Source organism: Hylobates moloch, unplaced genomic scaffold, assembly GCF_009828535.3.
Source record: "Hylobates moloch isolate HMO894 unplaced genomic scaffold, HMol_V3 SCAFFOLD_27, whole genome shotgun sequence".
Classification (NCBI taxonomy): Eukaryota; Metazoa; Chordata; class Mammalia; order Primates; family Hylobatidae; genus Hylobates; species Hylobates moloch.
The window spans coordinates 1,706,768-1,727,393 of record NW_026652302.1 but is presented as its reverse complement, the minus strand read 5'-3'; the positions used below and the strand labels follow the sequence as shown (position 1 = coordinate 1,727,393).

Genomic DNA, 20,626 nt, shown 5'->3' with positions numbered 1-20,626 from the left:
AAGCCCCTTATAAAACCTTCAGATCTTGCAAGAACTCACTATCATGAGAACAGCAGTATGGGGGTAACCACCCCCATGATTCAATTACCTTCCGCCGGGTCCCTCCCATGATACACGGGGAATTTTGGGAACTAGAATTTAAGATAAGTTTTGGGTGGGGACACAGCCAAACCATATGAACATGCAAATGTGCCTGGGAAAGAATTGCTAAAGAGGATAACGGCTGTTGTCGTGCTTCCTTGCCCCTTCCGATCCTTCAAGTGAGGTCATGACCAGTGGAGGCCAGGCTTCAGTGTTTGGGGAACTGAGCTTGGTTGCCAGGAGGCCACAGGCTATTTTGATATGGCAGGCTGGCTGCACTCACAATTGCTGGGTCACTTCAAAAGCTCTTGTGATTGGCAAGGCTGGCAAGCACAGTCCTTCAGAGAAGCATGTTTTTTCCAGGCAGAGCAGCCATCTTTGCAACCCCCTCACCAGACAGGAGAGAAAAGTCACCTCACCTTAATGGCAGGAAGGTTCCAGACTTCCCAGTTCCTTGGACTGAGCCAGATGAGAGCCAAAAGGGTGAATGTAGAGCGACTGCTAGGATGGAGCTATCGTTTGAATGGGCAGAATTCTATTTCAGACTGATGACTTGGTTTGACGCTTGTTGCTGATTTTGTGATACCTACCTTGACTTCTTGTATCCAGAAGTGGTATAGGGCAGTAGTTCTCAAAGTGTTGCCCCCAAGGCCCTTTCAGGGGGTCTGCAAGGTAATAATTATTGCATAACAATACTATAATGTGATGTTATTTGCCTTTTTCACTGGGAGGGCATTTGTACTGGCAGCACAAAAGCAACAGTGGATGAAAATGTTAGCATCGACCTGTGTTATACTTACTGGATTCTTCACCCATATGCACACCCACATACACCTGCCAAAAGAAGCAATTTTTCCTTAAAATAGCCTTGATGAAGCAGTAGAAATTAACATTTATTAAATCTCCACCTTTGTGTACATGAGTTTGAATATTCTGTGTGACAAAATGAGAACTACTCATAAAGCACTTCTGTTGCAAATGGACGTGTATGTAAATCTTGTCTCCTTGCAAACCACTTGTGCTCTTGTTTGAGTTGCTGGCTGAACTGGCTGCATTTTCCATGTAACACCATTTTCACTTCAAAGAACAACTGAGAAACAAGCCATGCTTATTTACTTGGGTATTTGGCAGATTTCTTAAAAATAACTAAAGTGAACCTAATATTTCAAGAAACATAATTGACAGTGTCTGTTGCTAATGATAAAATTTGAATGTTCAAGTGAAAACAAGAATTTCAGAAAACTTATATTTGCCCCAGTGAGCTTGATAGTTTCCTATTGCCTGAAGATTTTTTTTTGATTAGGCTACCTTGGGTGGTGATATTAACACATGGGATTTAAAAAATATATTGAATAATGATATGTGTCAACATTTGGAAGATCTGCGTAATTCAGAAACTGAATATTTTCCAAATGACCAATACATGATACCATAAAATCATGTATGGGGGAAAAAGTCAATTAAAAGTAGAAGATTGACCAATGATTTTAATGTAATAAACAGTAAGAAAAGTCACTGATATGGTTTCAAATTTCACATGGCAAGTGACTTAAGAAACCACCACTTGTCAAGTTTTGCCATGGTGTTAAAATGAATATCTACAATTATTTGTCTGAAAAGTCTGTTCAGATACTCCCTACTTTTTCAGTGACACATCTGTGTGAGGCCAGATGTGCTTCATATACTTCAATTAAAAACATACTGCCACAGATCGAATATAAAGAAATATAAAGAGATATACAGAGATATGCACAAATGTAAAACAATGCCATTCTTCTTAATTTTGGGGAGAATATATGTTTATTTTTCATAAAAGTATTTGTGTTAATATGCAATGCATTTACTAGTGTTATTATTATTATTACTTTTTGAAATGGAGTCTTGCTCTGTCACCCAGGCTGGAGTGCAGTGGCATGATCTCAGCTTACTGCAAGCTCTGCCTCCCGGGCTCATGCCATTCTCCCGCCTCAGCCACCCGAGTAGCTGGGACTACAGTCGCCTGCCACCACGCCTGGCTAATTTTTTCTATTTTTAATAGAGACGGGGTTTCACCGTGTTAACCAGGATGGTCTCGATCTCCTGATCTCATGATCCACCTGCCTCAGCCTCCCAAAGTGCTGGGATTAAGGTGTGAGCCACCGTGCCCGGCTACTAATGTTATTTTTAAATGAATTAAATATGTATTTTAAATATTTTACAGTTGTAACTTAAAATACAGTACATATCAATAGTTATAGCCCATAAAACAAAAGCTCTTTGGAATCTTCAGTAATTTTTAAGAATTCAAATGGCTTTTAGAACCAAAACCAGAGAATGGCTGGGATACAACATTGCAGTGTTTCTCAAGGGGAGGTTTCTGAGCTGTCATGAAATTACAAAAAGTTTCCCAGGCTGGGAATAGTGACTTTTCATTATATAGCTTTAAATACATCAGAGACAATTACTTAAATAATTTTATCTTTAAAATGAAAACTTTGTAGAGCTCAAATATGCTTACATCACACATTAAACTCTCATTCTTCAATAACTGATATAAAAACAAAAATACTGGCAATTATTTTCAATTTTAATTTATCAGAAATAAATTATATCTACAATGATGGTATGTTATTTATAGAGCAATGCTTGAAAGTGGCCACTAAAACCTTCTCTCTCGTCTTGCAATTTAAAATAAATCACAAATATTCAAGTAAATAATAAATAAACCAGAGGATATTTTGAGCAAAAGAAAAACAGTAGTTCTGTATGTTGACTATTTTCTATTTTTGATGCTGCAACCAATAGTTAAATCTCAGTCTGCATATTAATATACATGGAGTCAACATATAAACATACAGTTTTTAATGTATTTTAACAAGTCATATTTTTCACACATAATTTAAACAGTTTGCATCATTTATTGAATAGGAAGAAGTCAAACTTTTTCATTATGACATTAAATATAACTAAATAAGCATCATGCATAACATTTTATATTCTGAATAAAAATAAAATACCTTTTGTCTAAAATCACCTTTGTATCTATCACCAAAATCAATGAACGGATTAAAAAATATTTCTAATGGCATTTAAAGATCTGTCTTTCCTGCAAAGGAGCCTATGTTTTCTAGGGCTTCTGTAACAAAATAATACCAACTGTGTGTTAAAACATGTTGTTTTAACTGTGAGAAGTTTGTTTTCTCACAGTTCACAGCCAGAAGTCTGAAATCAAAGTGTCAGCAAGGTCATGCTGCCTCCAGAGACTCTAGGGGAGACTCTTTCCTTGTCTTTTCCAGCTTCTGGTGGCTTCTGGCATTCCTTGGCTCGTGGCTGCACCACTTCACTCTCTGCTTCCACTTTCACCTGGCCTCTCGTTGGTGTATCCCTGTATCCTCTCCTCTCCTTTCCTTATGAGAACACCAGGGATTAGATTCAGGGCCCACCCTAAATCCAGGATAATTTCATCTCGAGATCCTTAACTAAGAATGTCTGCAAAGACTCGATATTTCCAAATAAGGTCACATTCTGAGGTTCCAGGTGGGTGTGAATTTTGTGAGGGGGGACACTATTCAACCATTACAGTTTCCCAATATAAAATGATTGCAGAGCATAGAAGTAGTTTTGATAAAGTGGGCTTTGCTGTTGCACAGACCCACCCTGCCACTGATTAGCAGTTTGACCCTGGTAGGTTGTCTATACTTTAAAGCCTCAGATTCTTCATTTATAAAGTTGGGTCGGCCGGGCGCGGTGGCTCACCCTTGTAATCCCAGCACTTTGGGAGGCCGAGGCGGACGGATCACGAGGTCAGGAGATCGAGACCACGGTGAAACCCCGTCTCTACTAAAAATACAAAAAAAAATTAGCTGGGCATGGTGGCGGGCGCCTGTAGTCCCAGCTGCTCGGAGAGGCTGAGGCAGGAGAATGGTGTGAACCCGGGAGGCGGAGCTTGCAGTGAGCCGAGATTGTGCCACTGCACTCCAGCCTGGGCGACAGAGCGAGACTCCGTCTCAAAAAATAAATAAATAAATAAATAAATAAATAAATAAATAAATAAATAAAGTTGGGTCTAGGATCGCCATCACATTGGCTTGTGGTAAGAAGTAAAGGTGATTATGTAAAAGTGTACATTCTCATTACAGTCCCTGGGAGGTAGGCACAGAGGGAGTTCACTCAGTAAATATTAGCAGCCGTTTGCTGCTGTTGCTGGGGCAGGCAGGTAATAATAATCACAGTATGTTCTATAAGCATACCGTCATGGCAATTATATTGGTGATAATTGAAGTATGAGTTAGCAGATTAATGTTAATGGTGATTTCAAAGACAATTAGTATACAATAATAGATGATTTTCCTGTGGAATAGGTTGATGAGAGACAGAGACGGAAGGAGGGAGAGAATGAGAACTTTAAGTGAGCAGCCCAGGAGCCTGGTGAGAGCCAGGCAGCAGAAGTGTTGTATCAAAGACCCACCGTATTTTAAAGAACTGCAGTAGAGGTCAGACACTGGCGTTCAGCACACTCCGGCGTTTATGGCTAGTTCTGTTCTGGGCTTGTGTTGCGTAATTATAAGGCCTGTGTCTTGATCACATTTTGGATGGTATTTGGAGAACCTGAATCACAAGACAGAGAGAAAATCTAAAGGCATCTATCACTGTGATTCCAGACAATCCAATCGAAACCTGCCCTCCTGCAGCTGTCAAATTGATTTCCTGTCACAATTCTCCTGGTGGCTATTTTCGAATCTCCCCCCCCCGTCCTCCTAGAAACTCTGCCCTTGCCCCTCTCATGGGCTCTTCTGCAGGTAGCCTTGGCCCATCAGAACTGAGAAGTGGTCCATGGCACACTCCCGCCCTCGCTCCTTCTCCCACTCACCTCCAAATGTGTGGGCCCACTGACCCATCTGTCTTCATTCCTTCTGATTTTGATGAGAAATTACCCCTCTCCCCTTTAAGACTAACTCCCCCCTCATCTACCCCGACCCAGGTGATAATTATGGTTCATAATTATCCCTTTGTTTTTTGCATTTAGTCTGTCTCCATGGAATCCTTCCACTCCGTCTGTAAATATGCCCAAGCTCCCTCTTTGTTCTTAAAATTACTGTCCTTTCCAACTACCAAATACCTCCTTAATCGTTCTATTAAACTTCTTGAAAGAGTGGTGACCTAGCCCCCACTTCTTGTTGTGATCAGCTGTTAATTATTAAATAATGGTTGAAAGTACAGTACAGAATTCCCAACGGTTAAATTCCCAGTCATTTCTTCCTGATTGAGATAAGGCATGGCCCTGACTCCGGGCGGTAAGGCGGCGCTGGCCTCAGAAGCAGCTGTCTCTGGGAGCACTGGCTGCCGCCTGCAGACCACAGCCCTGTGGGTTGTTCTTTTGTGTGGGAAGTTGGCATTCTCAGAAGCGTCAGTGATGAGTAGAGCAAAGTACTTTTAAGAAAGTAGGGAATTTGCATAGCTATGCAGTTGGAAAAATTATAAAATCGGTTAATGCCCCAGGATAGCATAAACAAAGAGGCTTTTGTTTTTTAAACTCTGAATTTGTTTCTGATAGTTTTTTTCTGAAGAAAAGGCAGTAGGAAAATGTCCAGGCAGCCTCTCCACTATACTTTTCCTTTGCTGAAAGCTGCAGAGAAGTCATGAATGAAGGTTAGAACCTGTGTAGAAGCTGCAGAAAAGTCTCGAATGAAGTTTCGAACTTGTGTGGCCCTGAAGAGGCAGCAGGAAGCCCTGAATTTTTCTCTGGGAAGTAGAGAAAATTATTTCACTTACCAAGGACACACCTCGGAGGAAGACAGGACAGTGAGAAGAGTTTATAAGTAGGATGGCATTTGGGTATTTGCTTCTAAAGTCAAAAAAAAAAAAAGAAAGAAAAATACATGTAGATCATAATGTGGATCATTCTAGAGTAGGCCAAACATTTTTCTCTACTATAGAATCTTAGAAAATGTACCCTAGAAAACTCTTTAAATAGAAAAAGAGCATATCAGGACACGTGTGTATACCAGCTATTTGTATAACCTAACATTGCATCCTTCAGCCCATTGGGGTTCTGGATCCAGCCTGAGCCTTCCCCAGTATAGAAGCTGAAGAAGATATGCTTAGAGGAAAGATGATCATTAAGACACATATGGGCTCAATGAACATATGTTATCATGTTTTCTTTATTGTGTAGGCAATAAAGACTATCTGACTTTCTAGACTAAACTTTTCCAATAGGAACTTAGTTTAGTGAAAAATTTTTGTGAAAATTATAGTAGGGACGATTCAATCGATCAGCAGCAGTAGTGGCTGACATTACGTACGATGCTCCTATAGGAGATATGAACAAATGTAAAATGTGGGGGTTTTGCCCTTGGAGAAATTTACAGTTACAGTGAGGCTCTCCACGCAAATTCCCACTTTTCTTGGTCCTAGAGTAATAGCCAGTGTGACGTAGCTGAATGTTGGAAAACTGAAGTTGAGTTATGTCATGAGGTCAAAAAATCTTGTGTCTTGTCACCAACCACCCAAAGGCTCTGCTTTGTGCCCATGTGTTACCCGGAAGGATGGAAAGCAACACTCCTACCATCATCAATTTTTTTGTTACACAGTTGTCTCCCAAATTGTATGCAAATTTCACATACTATTAATATACAGTCACCGGTTATATTTCTTCAGCAACCAAATATGGAAAATGTGTGTCAACTGGTTCTACAGCTGCAGTTGAGCTACATCCTTTAGAATAATGTCACAATAGAGAAACGACTTCTGAATGGTGTTTAGCCTGCATATCACTCTGATTGCCTTTAATTAGGGGGAAAATCACAAGCTAAAAAGAGTAACAGACTTGAAGTCAGTTAAAAATCAGAGTAATCAACTGAGAAAAAAGTGCAATCTCATAAATCTTAATTTTTAACCATAGGATAATAGTTTCTTTATTCATTGAATGACTTTTACTGCCTCTCCCTACTTCTCAGATGAGAATTCTAACACTGATAGGAGATTTGGCATAGGAGAACTGCCTAGCCTCTGAAATGAAAGGTCCCTCAAACCCCATAAAAGCCTAGAATAAATGAAACTGAGAAAGTCACAACCCAAGAATTAGGTTTGGGTGGCTTGAATGTAAGAACTCCCTGATTCAGAGTGGTCTCAAAGTCAAAGGGGGAGAATAGACTAACTGATGTAAACCTTTTAGCAATGTTTTCCTAGAAATAGGGAGATAATAATTTGGCACACTACAAAGAAACTTCTGGCAATCACTTTAAAAAACAACAATAACAAAACCTTGTCTTTAAAAATGCAAAACGTTAGGGGTGTTAAGACACCAAAATATAACTTGGTATTTATTCCTGCAGAGGTTGGCTTTTATGAATTTATTTATTTATTTATTTATTTATTTATTTAGAGACGGAGTCTCACTCTGTCACCAGGCTGGAGTGCAGTGGCTGATATTGGCTCACTGCAACCTCCGGCTCCCGGGTTCAAGCCATTCTCCTGCCTCAGACTCCCGAGTAGCTGGGACTACAGGCACGTGCCACCATGCTCAGCTAATTTTTGTATTTTTAGTAGAGACAGAGTTTCACCATTTTGGCCAGGATGGTCTCGATCTCCTGACCTACTTTGTGATCTGCCTGCCTCGGCCTCCCAAAGTGCTGGGATTACAGGCGTGAGCCACCGTGCCTGGCCGGCTTTCATGAATTTTAAGAAGGGATCAATGCCTTTCATGATTTTTAGGTCAACCTAGTATGATAACCGACAAAGAAGACTGTGAACACATGTGAATAGATTATTCTTTTTCTTGGTGGAGTGAAGAAAGAGCTTTTATTTTCTTCATAGGGTTGTGCCTAATAATTTAGGGGGAAAATGAAATCTGAGAAATGTGTGATACGTATGGGAACAGCTCTGTGAAATGCATGTTTGTCCACAAGAGTTGTCTTCAGCAGTTACCTCCTTCAAGTTTGTCAGAATTTTAAAACTGTTCATTTCTGTTCCACTTGAAGAGTGAGATCTATCAAGACCAGCCTCTGGAGTGCCACAATGTGATCAGCCAGAAAAGAATGGAGGAGCATTCGGCACAGGGAAATCACTGACGTTTCCTATGGTCATGAAGCAACATATGCTCCACTAATTATTGTTCTCTGTGACTGTTCTCACATCTTGAAACTCTCCATGACCCATTGCGGAAATCCTGTTCATCTGACCCCCACCTACTCCCTCAAAGAATGAAAGATAGCAGATTGCAAGGCTGGACTTGTTTAATGAATGTGATTTGTTTTTGTGGACTCAGAGGCATGAGAGGTTTTGGAGGCTGTTAGTTTGACACTAGATTTGTGAAATGACTTCATAGTCCACACCGTTAGATGGGTTTAATAGGCAGGGTGTCTTTACTTGCTAGATGATAATCTGTCCAAAGGCATTTTCTTTATTTTTCTATGTTTGTAGAGCAAAGTGACCTTTGAAGGTGGGCAGGATCATGTCTCTGACCTCAGGCAGAAGTCTGTCGAACATGGGGCAGACATGGAATCTTGCATTATAATGAGAATGTCTTCAAGATACAGCAGACTCCCTCTGTGGCCTTTTCTTTTCCTGGAAGTAGTCTTGCTGCCATCTGAGTGACCCCTAACACTATAACCTAAGGCTTTTCCTGGATTTTTTTCTGACACAAATAGCTTGTTTTCTTGTACTTGATAGTAAATGCAATTTTTGGTGTTAACACCTTTTTATGTATTCATTTATTAGAGCATTAAAAATCAAAGTGTTGGCCGGGTGTGGTGGCTCACACCTGTAATCCCAGCACTCTGGGAGGCTGAGGTGGGTGGATCACGAGGTCAGGAGATTGAGACCATCCCAGCTAACATGGTGAAACCCTGTCTCTACTAAAAATACAAAAAATTAGCTGGGCGTAGTGGCGGGCGCCTGTAGTCCCAGCTCTTTGGGAGGCTGAGGCAGGAGAATGGCATGAACCCGGGAGGCGGAGCTTGCAGTGAGCCGAGATCGCACCACTGCACTCCAGCCTGGGCGACAGAGCAAGACTCCGTCTCAAAAACAAAACAAAACAAAACAAAAAACAAACAAGAAAAAACAAACTGTTACCTTGTTTATATTCAGGTACTTCCCTTCTCTACGGAATTTTCCCTCACTCCTCCTTCCTCCCTGCAAAAGCCCAACAACTTGATTTGTTCAGATAGGTTGAAGATTACTTTTTTTGCAGTTTATAACAAGAACTGATGTTTAATAGAGGTGTTGGGTTGGATATGGCTTTATTTTGGCGACTATTTGAATATATTAAATAGTAGTAAGATATCGTTACTTAGTATTACAGCAAAATAGGCTGATTCTCTGGAGAAAGAAACTTCGTGAGCCTGGATAGTAATACTTTCCATCTATTTAGATGTGATTGCCTGATGTTGTCACCCAAACTAATTAATAATGACATATTAGCTAACATACTGCCGTCAGCAGGTGGCTGTTTGAGCAGGGGTGAAAATGGCAGGTGCTAAAACAAATTGCTGTACCCTAGAGAAATGTACAGAATTCTTCTTTTAAAGAGTCCTGATGATGTCTGCAATATGATTTTTATTTTTTGGGTGCTTACAAGGCTTGAAGAGGTTGCAGAGATAGAGACTAGAAAAACAAAACAAAACAAAACAAAGGAGAACAAAATTGATTTAACCTTTTCCAAAAGTTTTCCAATTCAATAAGCAAGCAGTTGAATCTAAGCAGCACAAAATTCCCAGGAAAGACTCAGGCATCCTTCTTCCTTCTTCCAGCTTTCCTTTTCTTCCTCTTCTTTGTCCATCTAGGTCTGTCAAGGGATTGTGGGCACACAGCAGAGCCATGACAGATGGGCAGTGCACTGTAATCTACTGCTGCCTTTCAATTTCAGAGGGATCATTGTGACAATGAAGGGGTTAAAACTGTCAACACCTATCAGAGCTTGGAGATAATTAGTGTAATATAAACCCAAGAACTTTGATGGCAAAGACCACACAGCAAATGAATTCGACTAGGTTGCTGCTTTGTAAGAAATAGTTAACCTCTTTCCAGCTCACGTACAACTATGGTTTTTACATGCCTATGTGAAAAAGTTACTGTTTATATATACAGATGATAATGATTAAATATGATTGTGAATCATTTTTACTTTGGAAGATGCATTTCGATCTAGCACTTGCAGCTACAAGTTGAATAGATAAGTGCTCTTCCAGCATGAGATAGATCACCTTTGGAATGTCTCACAATGGATTGACTGTTGCTCTAGTACTAATGTTGCTAACGTGTAGTACTGAGTAATGTGACTTAGGAATTCAAACTATTACAAGGTATTTTTTTTTTTTTTTTTTTTTTTTTTTTGAGACGGAATCTCGCTCTGTCGCCCAGGCTGGAGTGCAGTGGTGCAGTCTCGGCTCACTGCAAGCTCCGCCTCCCGGGTTCATGCCATTCTCCTGCCTCAGCCTCTCCGAGTAGCTGGGACTACAGGCGCTCGCCACCACGCCCGGCTAATTTTTTGTATTTTTAGTAGAGACGGGGTTTCACCGTGGTCTCGATCTCCTGACCTCGTGATCCGCCCGCCTCGGCCTCCCAAAGTGCTGGGATTTACAAGGTATATTTTTATCTAACCATTTTTTTTAAAGTTTCCACCTCTTAGAAGGAACATAAAAGGAAAATAAAGTAGACCTTTTTAAACAAAATATAGGCTTGACAAGGATAAAATACATTCTTTTTTAATTAGCTTGAAAGAGAAAATTGATAGATAACAAGCAAAAACTCTTAGGGCTGTTCTTCAAAAGTCCATGTGGTAAGCAGAAAGGGACAAGAATAACTTAAAAATAGGAGCAGAAATCCATGACGGACTAGGGGAAGAATGGGTAAAGGAGAACTTCAATAACCCAGATATGTTCAAATCCACAGGTCCCAATGGCTGGCATCCTAGAGTACTTAATGAATTGGCCGAAGTCATCACAGAACCGCTAGATATCATTTTTGAGACCTCGTGGAGGACTGATGAGGTGCCTGAAGACTGGAAAAGGGCATATTTAGAACCTTCTTTCAAAAAGGGAAATGGATGATGACCCTGGAAATACTCATCAGCTTAACTTTTTGCTTGGACAAATTCTGGAATAATCAACTTAGTAAACTGGGTAACTGGCTTATAATAGCTAGAAATAAGGCAGTGAACTATCGCACATAAAGAAGTACTGAGTTCATTTTTTAAGAAGATACCATGAGATACAGTCTGATGCATTTCTTGGCATTCTCCCTTCCATTCTTAATGAAAACAGATGAGGTTGGCTAAGGCATTTGAGTCATAACTTATTTTAAGTACAATATAACAAAAAGGTAGATTTCTGACAGTAAGTAGTAACTGTATTATTTCCAAATTTGCTTTTAACTTGAGAAACGGTAGCTTCAATTTTTGTATTCAAGCATACATTCTATTTCATTTCATATAGGACCATGTTTTCATAAGATATATAATTCTATGTAGAATAGTTTGGTGAAGGAATTCTTATTTTAATGTGCTTTTATATAGTTATTTTGTATATTGGTACAATGTTAAAGCTGATGAATTAAGGAACATCACCAAGAGAAGACAATTTCTTCTAACTTCTCTTTTTAAATTTAATCTGCCTGAGGTTTAGTATTAGGACTAATAAAAGTGTCTTGCTCTGACATGTATCAAGCAAGAGCTAGCTATTTTACTTCATAGCTAGTTTCTTGCACTCTCTGGAGACTGCCAGGGCCGCAGCCCACAGCCTGTTCTGGGCTGCAGTGCTTTATCCCACCTTGCTCTCCAGGCTTCTGACTTCAGGCCTGTGGGGGCCGGGAGGTGGGCAGCCGCAGTGGCCTGCGGAGCCCTGTAGAACTACGGCCGAAAAAGAAAGTAGATTGAGGTGGGGGAAGGAAATTAACTGGAATCTAGAGTTTTTATAATTCTTATTGTTCTTGTGTTTGGATGCTGGTAGTTTTTTTTTTTTTTTTTTTTTTTTAAGACAGAGTCTCGCTCTGTCACCCAGGCTGGAGTGTTGTGGCACAATCTTGGCTCATTGCAACCTTCGCCTCCCAGGTTCAAGGAATTCTCCTGCCTCAGCCTCCTGGTAGCTGCGATTACAGGCACGCATCACCACACCCAGCTAATTTTTTTGTATTTTTAGTAGAGATGGGGTTTTACCATGTTGGCCAGGCTGTTCTCGAACTCCTGGCCTCAAATGATCCACTCGCCTTGGCCTCCAGTAGTGCTGGGATTACAGGCGTGAGCCATCACACCTGGCCTGGATGCTGGTAGTTTTATTTTCTGCTTAGAAAATGCAACCACGTTGATGGGACCAAAAACTTAGTTGAAGGAAGCCATTGCAAAAGATGTTGACATACAACAGGCTCCTGAGGCTGTCAGTTTTTTAGAGCTCCCAAGTAGTACTGCGTTACGGAATCTACTACTTAGAAGTATGTACAAGATGTAAGTTCCCATCAGCACTGTCATGGTAAGAAGAATAAGAAACTCTCAAAGGAAAAGAAACTTACATTCACTTTTTCCTGGTCCATTTTGGTTCCTAAGAATAGATAGGCAATTAAGAAGGATATTAGGTTTCTAAGGGCAATTTTAACACAATACTGCTTTAAAAATCTGAAGTTTAAATAGTTTAGCTATTTCTGTAGGTTAATTCAGGCACTGACTAAAATCAGTCTCATTATTACATACAAATGTAAGGAAATTAAATTTTAAAAGCATGTATAGGTTGTCCTTAAACTATACAAAAGCTTGTAGTTTCAGAAGGATTATATTCCAGTCAACCTTTCCATCTTTTTTTTTTTTTTCAAATGAACTAGGGTCTTTAAAATTCGTAAGATAGATTCTTTTGAGTGGTAGGGCGGTCTGTATAGATTACAGATATAATTTATTGTGATAACAAATGGCTTCCTGTTTGACCTCATTTCCAGGTGTTGCATCTGTGGCCGATTTATTTCACAGATGTACATTTGCATGTACTTGTTGAACTTTCCTAGGAAGGACTCAATTTTTGAAAAAATCTATCATTTTCCCTGTGGGCATTATGAGGCAATCTACTGCAATGGAAAAAGGGTTCCTTGGTTATTTCAAGTTTTATTTTCTATTTGAGTAATATCTAACTTCAATTATTTTGCCAAGTTTAAACCTTCTCTCTGTGTCTGCTGTTAGAATTTGAAAATAACAATGCTCTACTTAAAGTAAGAGTCACAGCAAAAAAAGCCAATGGATTTTAAAAAGACATCTTAGTTAAAGCTAGGGAAGAAAACTTTCAAGTAAGCAGAGAAGTATTGAAGGATGCCCACAAATTCCTTTGCATTAAAATCAAGATGAGGTAAGGGGTAGAATATAAAAGAAAGGAATTATTTTTACCGTGAATTGTATCTGGAGACAATTAGTCTTAGAAGGAGTAATTTTTTCGTGTTTTTCCTCTTTATCTAAACACCAATAATATACTTAATTTTTGAATATAAAAGAAGTAGCAATTGACTAAGAATAAATATGTTATAAAAACTAGAGGATTATCTTGATTTGCATTTCCTAGAGCATTAAAAGAGATTAATTACAGACTTTTACTTGATAATATTGAGGAGTTTGGAGGGTCGTAGAAAAATTTTCTTTAGTTCATCTTAAAATTTAGGGAAGTAAAAAAAGATTTTATTCACATAAAAGATTTCTGGGCATAGGGAAGGCAAAATGTTAAGGGCTCCTTCCTTACCCAAGTGGGAGCTGAACCAGTAATTGTGGGGAAAACTGAATTTATAGCAACAAAGGATAGTAGTTTCTCAACCTGGAGCATTCAAGCAATTTCTCAGTTCAGAGATATTTATAGCATCTTGGTGTTATGCAACAAACAATGACAACAACAAGCATTGAGCTTTCACTTTGGAGTTACTCAGATCTTAGTTTAAATTCTAAAATTATTCTAGTAGTATTTTCCTGTGGTGAATCTGTTAAGGATGTAAGCTATAGTGTAGCTTGGGGAATCATCTTGAACAGTTATGAAACTCATTAAAGCTTCTTTTCCTTTGTCTGTAAAATGGGAAAAATAAATACCTCTATAGTTCTTAAGAGGCTTAAGAGTTCTACGGCTTACACCCACATACAGTCCTTGGCTCAGTGCTAGGCATGTAGCAGGTGCTGACTGCCTCTCTCCCTTCCCTTCTTTACTCTCAATTGTCTTATTTCTTCTTATGCAGAAGAGATTACCTTAAAGCTGACTAGAAAACTCAGACATAAATTGACATTTCCTTATCATTGCCTGAAACCCACTGAATAAGTCCCCTTTGATTTCTCTTAGGAAGGATAAAAAAGGCTACAGTACCTGCTCATCATAGGAGTTCAGTAAATATTTATTGATTGAATGAAAAGAATTTGATTTAAGGAAACAATAACACTCCATCCTGGGCAACAGAGCAAGACCCCATCTCGAAACAAAACAAAACAAAACAAAACAGCAAATTCATAAAGGCCAGCAGTTTTCAAGTCTGGGGAAATAAGCACATAGACAGACATGAAGGTGTTTCATTAGCTGTCTTCTTTTTATGGCAGCTTCAGATTGATAAATTTGAAGTGCAAATGAGTGAGTGGCATATGTATATTTTCCTCTGATTTTATGACTGATTTACAAATTAGGAGGCAAATGGGCTGTTCCCCAATAGCATCTTCTGGGAAGAATCCGACCAAGATACAAAGCAGATGATGGTGGATCAGCAAACTCTTTTTTATGAAAAGAAAAACCAGATGTACCAGGGACTGGAAAGCACCTGCTTGAAAATTGATATGAGCATGTCTGAATTTTTCCCTTATAAGAGCCTGAGTATTGTAACAGATCTCTTGCATGGGGGGGTTGAAAAATAACAAAAAAAGAAGTTAACATAATTAAAATGCTTGGACAAAACATTTGCTTTATATAAATTCTTACATGTAATATTTGATTAGGTATCAAAATAGGTTTAGGCAGGTGGAAGTTCTGAATTTCAAGGCAAATAAGGCATAAAAGGTGGAACATTGCATCTAGGGAAAATAAGAGAAATAAGTGAAAGTCTGACCCTACATTGCCAACTCTCAGACCAAGTACAAAGTATTAGGAATTTTTTATATCAGCTGACATCTTGTGCTTAGAGTAAAGCCATATAGATGCACACATAGTTACTTTATTAAGTCAAATGAGTTGTGCAGAGCAGAACAAATCCATTAGGCTTTCTCTTTCAGAGTTTTGTAATTTTACTCTTATTAGCTCCCTCAGTTGTCATCAATTACATATGCCTACATCAGATATTTTACACTATCAGATTCTTTGATTAAAAAATCATCTTCAGCTTTACATTATTAATCTCTGAGGACATAAAATCAAATAACTTACTAGTCCATGATCATTAATTACTACTCTTTTAGATATTTCCATAAAAGGCTTAAAGGGAAAAAAAATGGTAGGTAGTTCAGAAAAAAATGGCCAGGCACGGTAGCTCACATCTGTAATCTCAGCACTTTGGGAGGCTGGGATGGGCAGATCATTTGAGGTCAGGAGTTTGAGACCAGCCTGGCCAACATGGTGAAACCGTGTGTCTACTAAAAGTACAAAAAAATTAGCTGGGTGTGGTGGTGCATGCCTGTAATCCCAGCTACTAAGGCAGGAGAATGGCTTGAACCCGGGAGGTGGAGGTTGCAGTGAGCTGGGATCGCGCCAGTGCGCTCCAGCCTGGGCAACAGAGTGAGACTCTGTCTAAAAAAAAAAGAAAAAAAAAGAAAAAATGAAGAACATAACCTTTCTACTTATGAAATAGATAATTTTTTAAAATTGTTTAAACTCCTGGAAATTGTTATTTTTTATTACTGCAGTTGAGAGATAACGTTTTCAGAGGAAAACAAGAGGCTAAATTCCTTGTTAAGAGCTAAGTAGTATTTTTTCCTTAACAATTTTGCCAAAATTTCTTCTACTGGACCAAAAGGTAATAAATCTACAATAAATCTACTTTCTAAATATTATTTAAGATGGGAAATGTCTTTTATAGGTATATTCTGTATAATACCCTTAATTAGATGAATTATCCCTTATCATTCCAAAAATGAAATGCTGTGTTAAATATCTCCAAGGCAAAGTGGTGTGTTGACTGGGACAAATGTTAGAAATTGTATTGTTCATTGCAGTTGTTTCCCTGTTACCCAAGCTTGTCAATGTTTAGAGATACTATATGGGTTGCTAAAGCCATTATACATAGAAAATTTCTGCCCCTACAGAAGTGTGTGCATGGGCCTTGGAAAATCTACATGTGTATATCTGAGTAGCGAAGCACAGATTTCACTCTAATTGAAAGCAGCAATTTGGTTTTGTAAATGTAATTGCAATTGACACTTTCTTTTTCCTTTCAGTTATTATTTTTTTTAAAGGACGTTATGAGAAGGCACTATGAAAAGCCTAATTGGAACAGCATTATGAACCATGTAATGTATGCCCATGCACACTGTGATTTGCAAACATGTCCACTCTTCAATAAATGTTACGGCTTTCACAGCGGTTCCGCCTTGGCCTCTTTTGTGATCTTCCACATTTTGATGAATGTGATGGAGTTTCTGCATTGTTTAAATTGACAATATGTAAATATTTATGGTACTATAGCATTATGGTCAGCATGGGAAATCAGAGTTCTAACTGGAAAGAGAGGAAAAAGCAGGTCTTCCCACACTGCACACCAAAGTGAAATAAATCCATCTTATGAGCTGGGATCCTTTGGTATGGTTGTTATATATGAGTATGTTGTAGCCTTCTCTTGTGTGATTCTGTGCCAGTCATGGTGGCAGTGGCTCACCACGGTGGGGGATGGGATGGTGGGGGCTGTCGGGTGCTAAGAGGGGCCGTGTGTGGAGTTTCTGTACATGTGTTTCTGCTGTGGTTCCTGCAGCCCTGAATCTCCATCACCTGAAATGTGTTGCGATTCAACTACAGATAAGCAATATTTCCGTGGTCATTAGACACAGAGTGCTGGATTTGAATCCCAGCCTTACTGTTTTCTGGCTTCAGGACCTTTGGCAAATGGACTAACTACTGTGCATGCTTAACACAGTCACCAGTCCCCAGACATTAATTTGAAGAAGTTTTATCACAGTGTTTTGGGTTTTATATAAATGTCATCATTTGCAATGATTTGATTTAACCAAATCATTTAATTTTAATCAAGTCATTTTAATCAAATCATGTGCATGTTTGTATTCCCACTGGATGCAAAATGAGAAGAAAGTAAATTTAAAGCAAGAAAAAGTATGGTAAATATTAGGACAAATATGTACAAATTTGAATTTTAGAAATGAAAAGGACCTTAAGGATAACCTAGTCTGATTCATAAATTGTATAGTTAAGAGACTAAGGTGCTAGGAGTTTGTGGCATGCCCATGATAACACCCCAGGTGGGTGGCAGATGATTGGCGTTCTTCCATATCCTCTAATCCTGGCTTTTGTCTGATGTTAAATCCTGGGAAGCATACCTAAAGGGTTCTGTGGCTCCTTCAAAAAAGACTCATTTTTCTAGAATGGACTTAGTTTGAACTTAGATCCTTGGCTTTTAAGATATAGACATAGCCCTTTTGTTCATAAACTAAAGCTCCAAGCTGCCCCAGGGCTCTGCAGGGGCCAGCATTGTGGCTTGAAAACCTGATCTTTCAGCCTTAAAACCTTATGCTTCAAGTCCTCCTTGATCTGATAAGCATATTTAGAAAAGTTCATGATACTGGTGGACAGCCCTAAAATGTACTTTTTTAAAACAGGGAAATGTATGCCTGCAGTAAAGTTCACAAATAAGTGTTTGTTAAAGAATAGGATGGTTTATATCATTAATGAAATCACATCACGTAAGTCAGCTTTTAAAACATCTTTCATCTGAATCTAGATAATGAATATCTTCTAGTTTCATTCCAGGCCATTCGCTGTCCCACTGAGGATTATTGTTTAATTTAAAAGAGGAATCTTGAATAATTTTAAATGAAAAACTTATTCTACCCGCACCCCGCCCCCTCGCCCACCTCCTAGAGTTACCCTGAGGACAGGGTACATTCATGTAATTATGGACACTTTTTTGACTAACTCGTCTACTTTAAAGTACATTCATGTACCAATAACAAGATGTCTGTGGAATCTCATTTGTTTCTTGGCTGAATAATGAGCACCAATTGTGAACACTGTATATTCAGTGTACATTGTTTTAGATCCCTTTAGCTCGATCAATTTAACTTCAACTCCATTTTGGAAGTTAATTAATCTACATAATAGCATTTGCAAAAATAGCCATTTTGAGTGAAGAATATACATTTAATTTAAAAAAATCCTTGCCTATAAATCAGAAGTCCTTATATCCAGTCTCTTGGTTTTCCTGGTGAGCAGAGCTGTCTAAGTCACTTCCTTTTACACCTTCAGTCTCCCATCTGCAAAAGTGCTCAGTGGACAGCATTGCTAAACACACCCTGTGAAAGGTTTGAGACACATATGGGATCTGTGAATAACATACAAGTTTTTTTTTTTTTTTTTTTTTTTTTTTTATGACTTCCACCAGGCCATCAGTACATCTGGTTTGTCCCACTGGGGTTGTTCCCCACTTGGTGCTTCCTTCATTCCTAGTGTATTATCTGGCATGGTGCAGGTGCTCAGTAGTATCGTAGAATGAATGAAGGACTAAGTGAACTTTCTCATAAGCCTAAAGAAACCGAATGCTGAGGTTATGTGAGATGGTTAGACAGGGCATTTCCTATTTTCAGGGAACCTGAAGGAACACTGTGGCTTTGTGTTGGAAGGATAGTGGCTTTCTCCCCCATACATGGGAAACCAAGTTTCTCCTTTTTGGAAGTTCACTTTATGGTATGATTTTGTTATTATTCAGATTTTCTGACTTTCCTGTTTACTTTTGTATAAAACCATAAATGCAAATAAAATTCAAAAAATAAAATTTTATAAACTCAATTAGGTTTTCTGTTGCAGAAATGTAGTAAACATTGTAATTTGTGAAAGCACACGAAAAATACTAAAGTGTCACAGTGAGACAGGGTCTCACCCTGTCACCCTGGCTAGAGTGCAGTGGTATGATCGTGGCTCACTGAAACCTCAAACTTCTGGGCTCAAGAGATCCTCTCACCTCAGACTCCCAATGTTGCACTATTTGAATTAAGATTTTTTTTAGGTCATATATTCCTACTGCGAATTATGAGAGGGATATATGCAATTAAAACTAATAAGAATCAATTGATTTCTGCAATTATAGCTAATCAAACTATAGTTAATGTACTTAATCACATACATGTTAGTATATGGTATACTGCTAGACAAAATACCAAGACATTTTGATGTGTTCTGCACAAACCCTAATTTCCCTCTTAGATTACATTTTGGACACATCCCCTTTTAGATATATTTGATATAAATTTGTGACCCATAATTTTGTCCCTGGAAATAATTATTTCTTCCCTAAAGGGTACTTCTACCCTGTACCAAAGTAAAGGCAAAAAAGAGTGAAGTAGTTAAGAACAGTCCAGGGTCATTCAGACCTGACTTTGAATCCCACAAAGCTGCTGAGAATTACAATTGCTTGCCTTAAGAATGAGCTTGCAACTCTGCAGTCATTATGTGTCTTGTTTTCCTTTTCTTCCTCTGATATATACGGATTACATCGGAGCCAGAAATGGACATGAGAGCTTTGAAGTCACAAAAACCTGGATACAAATCCCAGTTCTTCACACCTGGCTGTGGATATTAGTCCATTCTCACACTGCTATAAAGATACTACCCGAGACTGGGTAATTTATAAAGGGAAGCGGTTTAATTGACTCAGTTCCACATGGCTGGGAGGCCTCAGGAAACTTACAATCATGGTGGGAGGTGAAGGGGAAGCAAGGACTTCTTCACAGGGTGGCAGGAGAGAGAAGTGCAAGCAGAGGAAATGCCAGATGCTTATAAAATCATCAGATTCATGAGAACTAACTCACTATAATGAGAACAGCATCAGGGAAACCGCCTCCATGATCCAGCCACCTCCCATGAGGTCCCTCCCTTGACACATGGGAATTATGGGGATTACAATTTGAGAAGAGATTTGGGTGGGGACACAGAGCCAAACTGTATCACTATGTGACCTTACATAAGTTACTAAATCCTTTCCAGTCTGTTCTTTTATCTGAAAAGTGAGGTTACTAATACCCCATCAGAGGGTTTCTGGGAAAACTTAGCAAAATGACATGTAAGATAATGACAGAGGATTTTGTATTGGAGGAACACAAGTCCTTACTACATGTCAGCTGGTCAGTAGAATGTGGAGAGTGGGAACAGAAAAGAAGTTTGTGACTCATTAATGAAAATTGTTTTCAAGATATGCTAGAGTAAAAGCTTACATTTATTACTCAATTACAAAACAAAAACATCAAAAAATATGGTTGCCAACACTAAAAAAAAAACAACATTTAATATGTGCCCAGGATAATTCAAAGCACTTTCCATGTATTATCCCATTTAATCTTTACAACAATCCTATGAGATTATTCTCATTCGACGGATGAGGAATCCGAGGTAAAGATGGGTTTTTTCATAATTTACCTAATGTC

At 38.8% G+C, this 20,626-nt stretch overlaps 1 protein-coding gene across 1 annotated transcript in view; it reads left to right on the top strand.

The window, feature by feature from the left end:
- The window catches only part of LOC116463102 (sterile alpha motif domain-containing protein 5), a 62,752-nt gene extending 46,187 nt beyond the window's left edge, over window positions 1-16,565 (top strand). The window contains exon 2 of the mRNA XM_032146067.3: window positions 10,954-16,565. Coding sequence (XP_032001958.1) covers window positions 10,954-11,016 — 63 coding nt within the window. The 3' untranslated portion in view covers window positions 11,017-16,565. The remainder of the gene's footprint in view (window positions 1-10,953) is intronic.
- The last annotated feature ends 4,061 nt before the right edge of the window (window positions 16,566-20,626 follow it).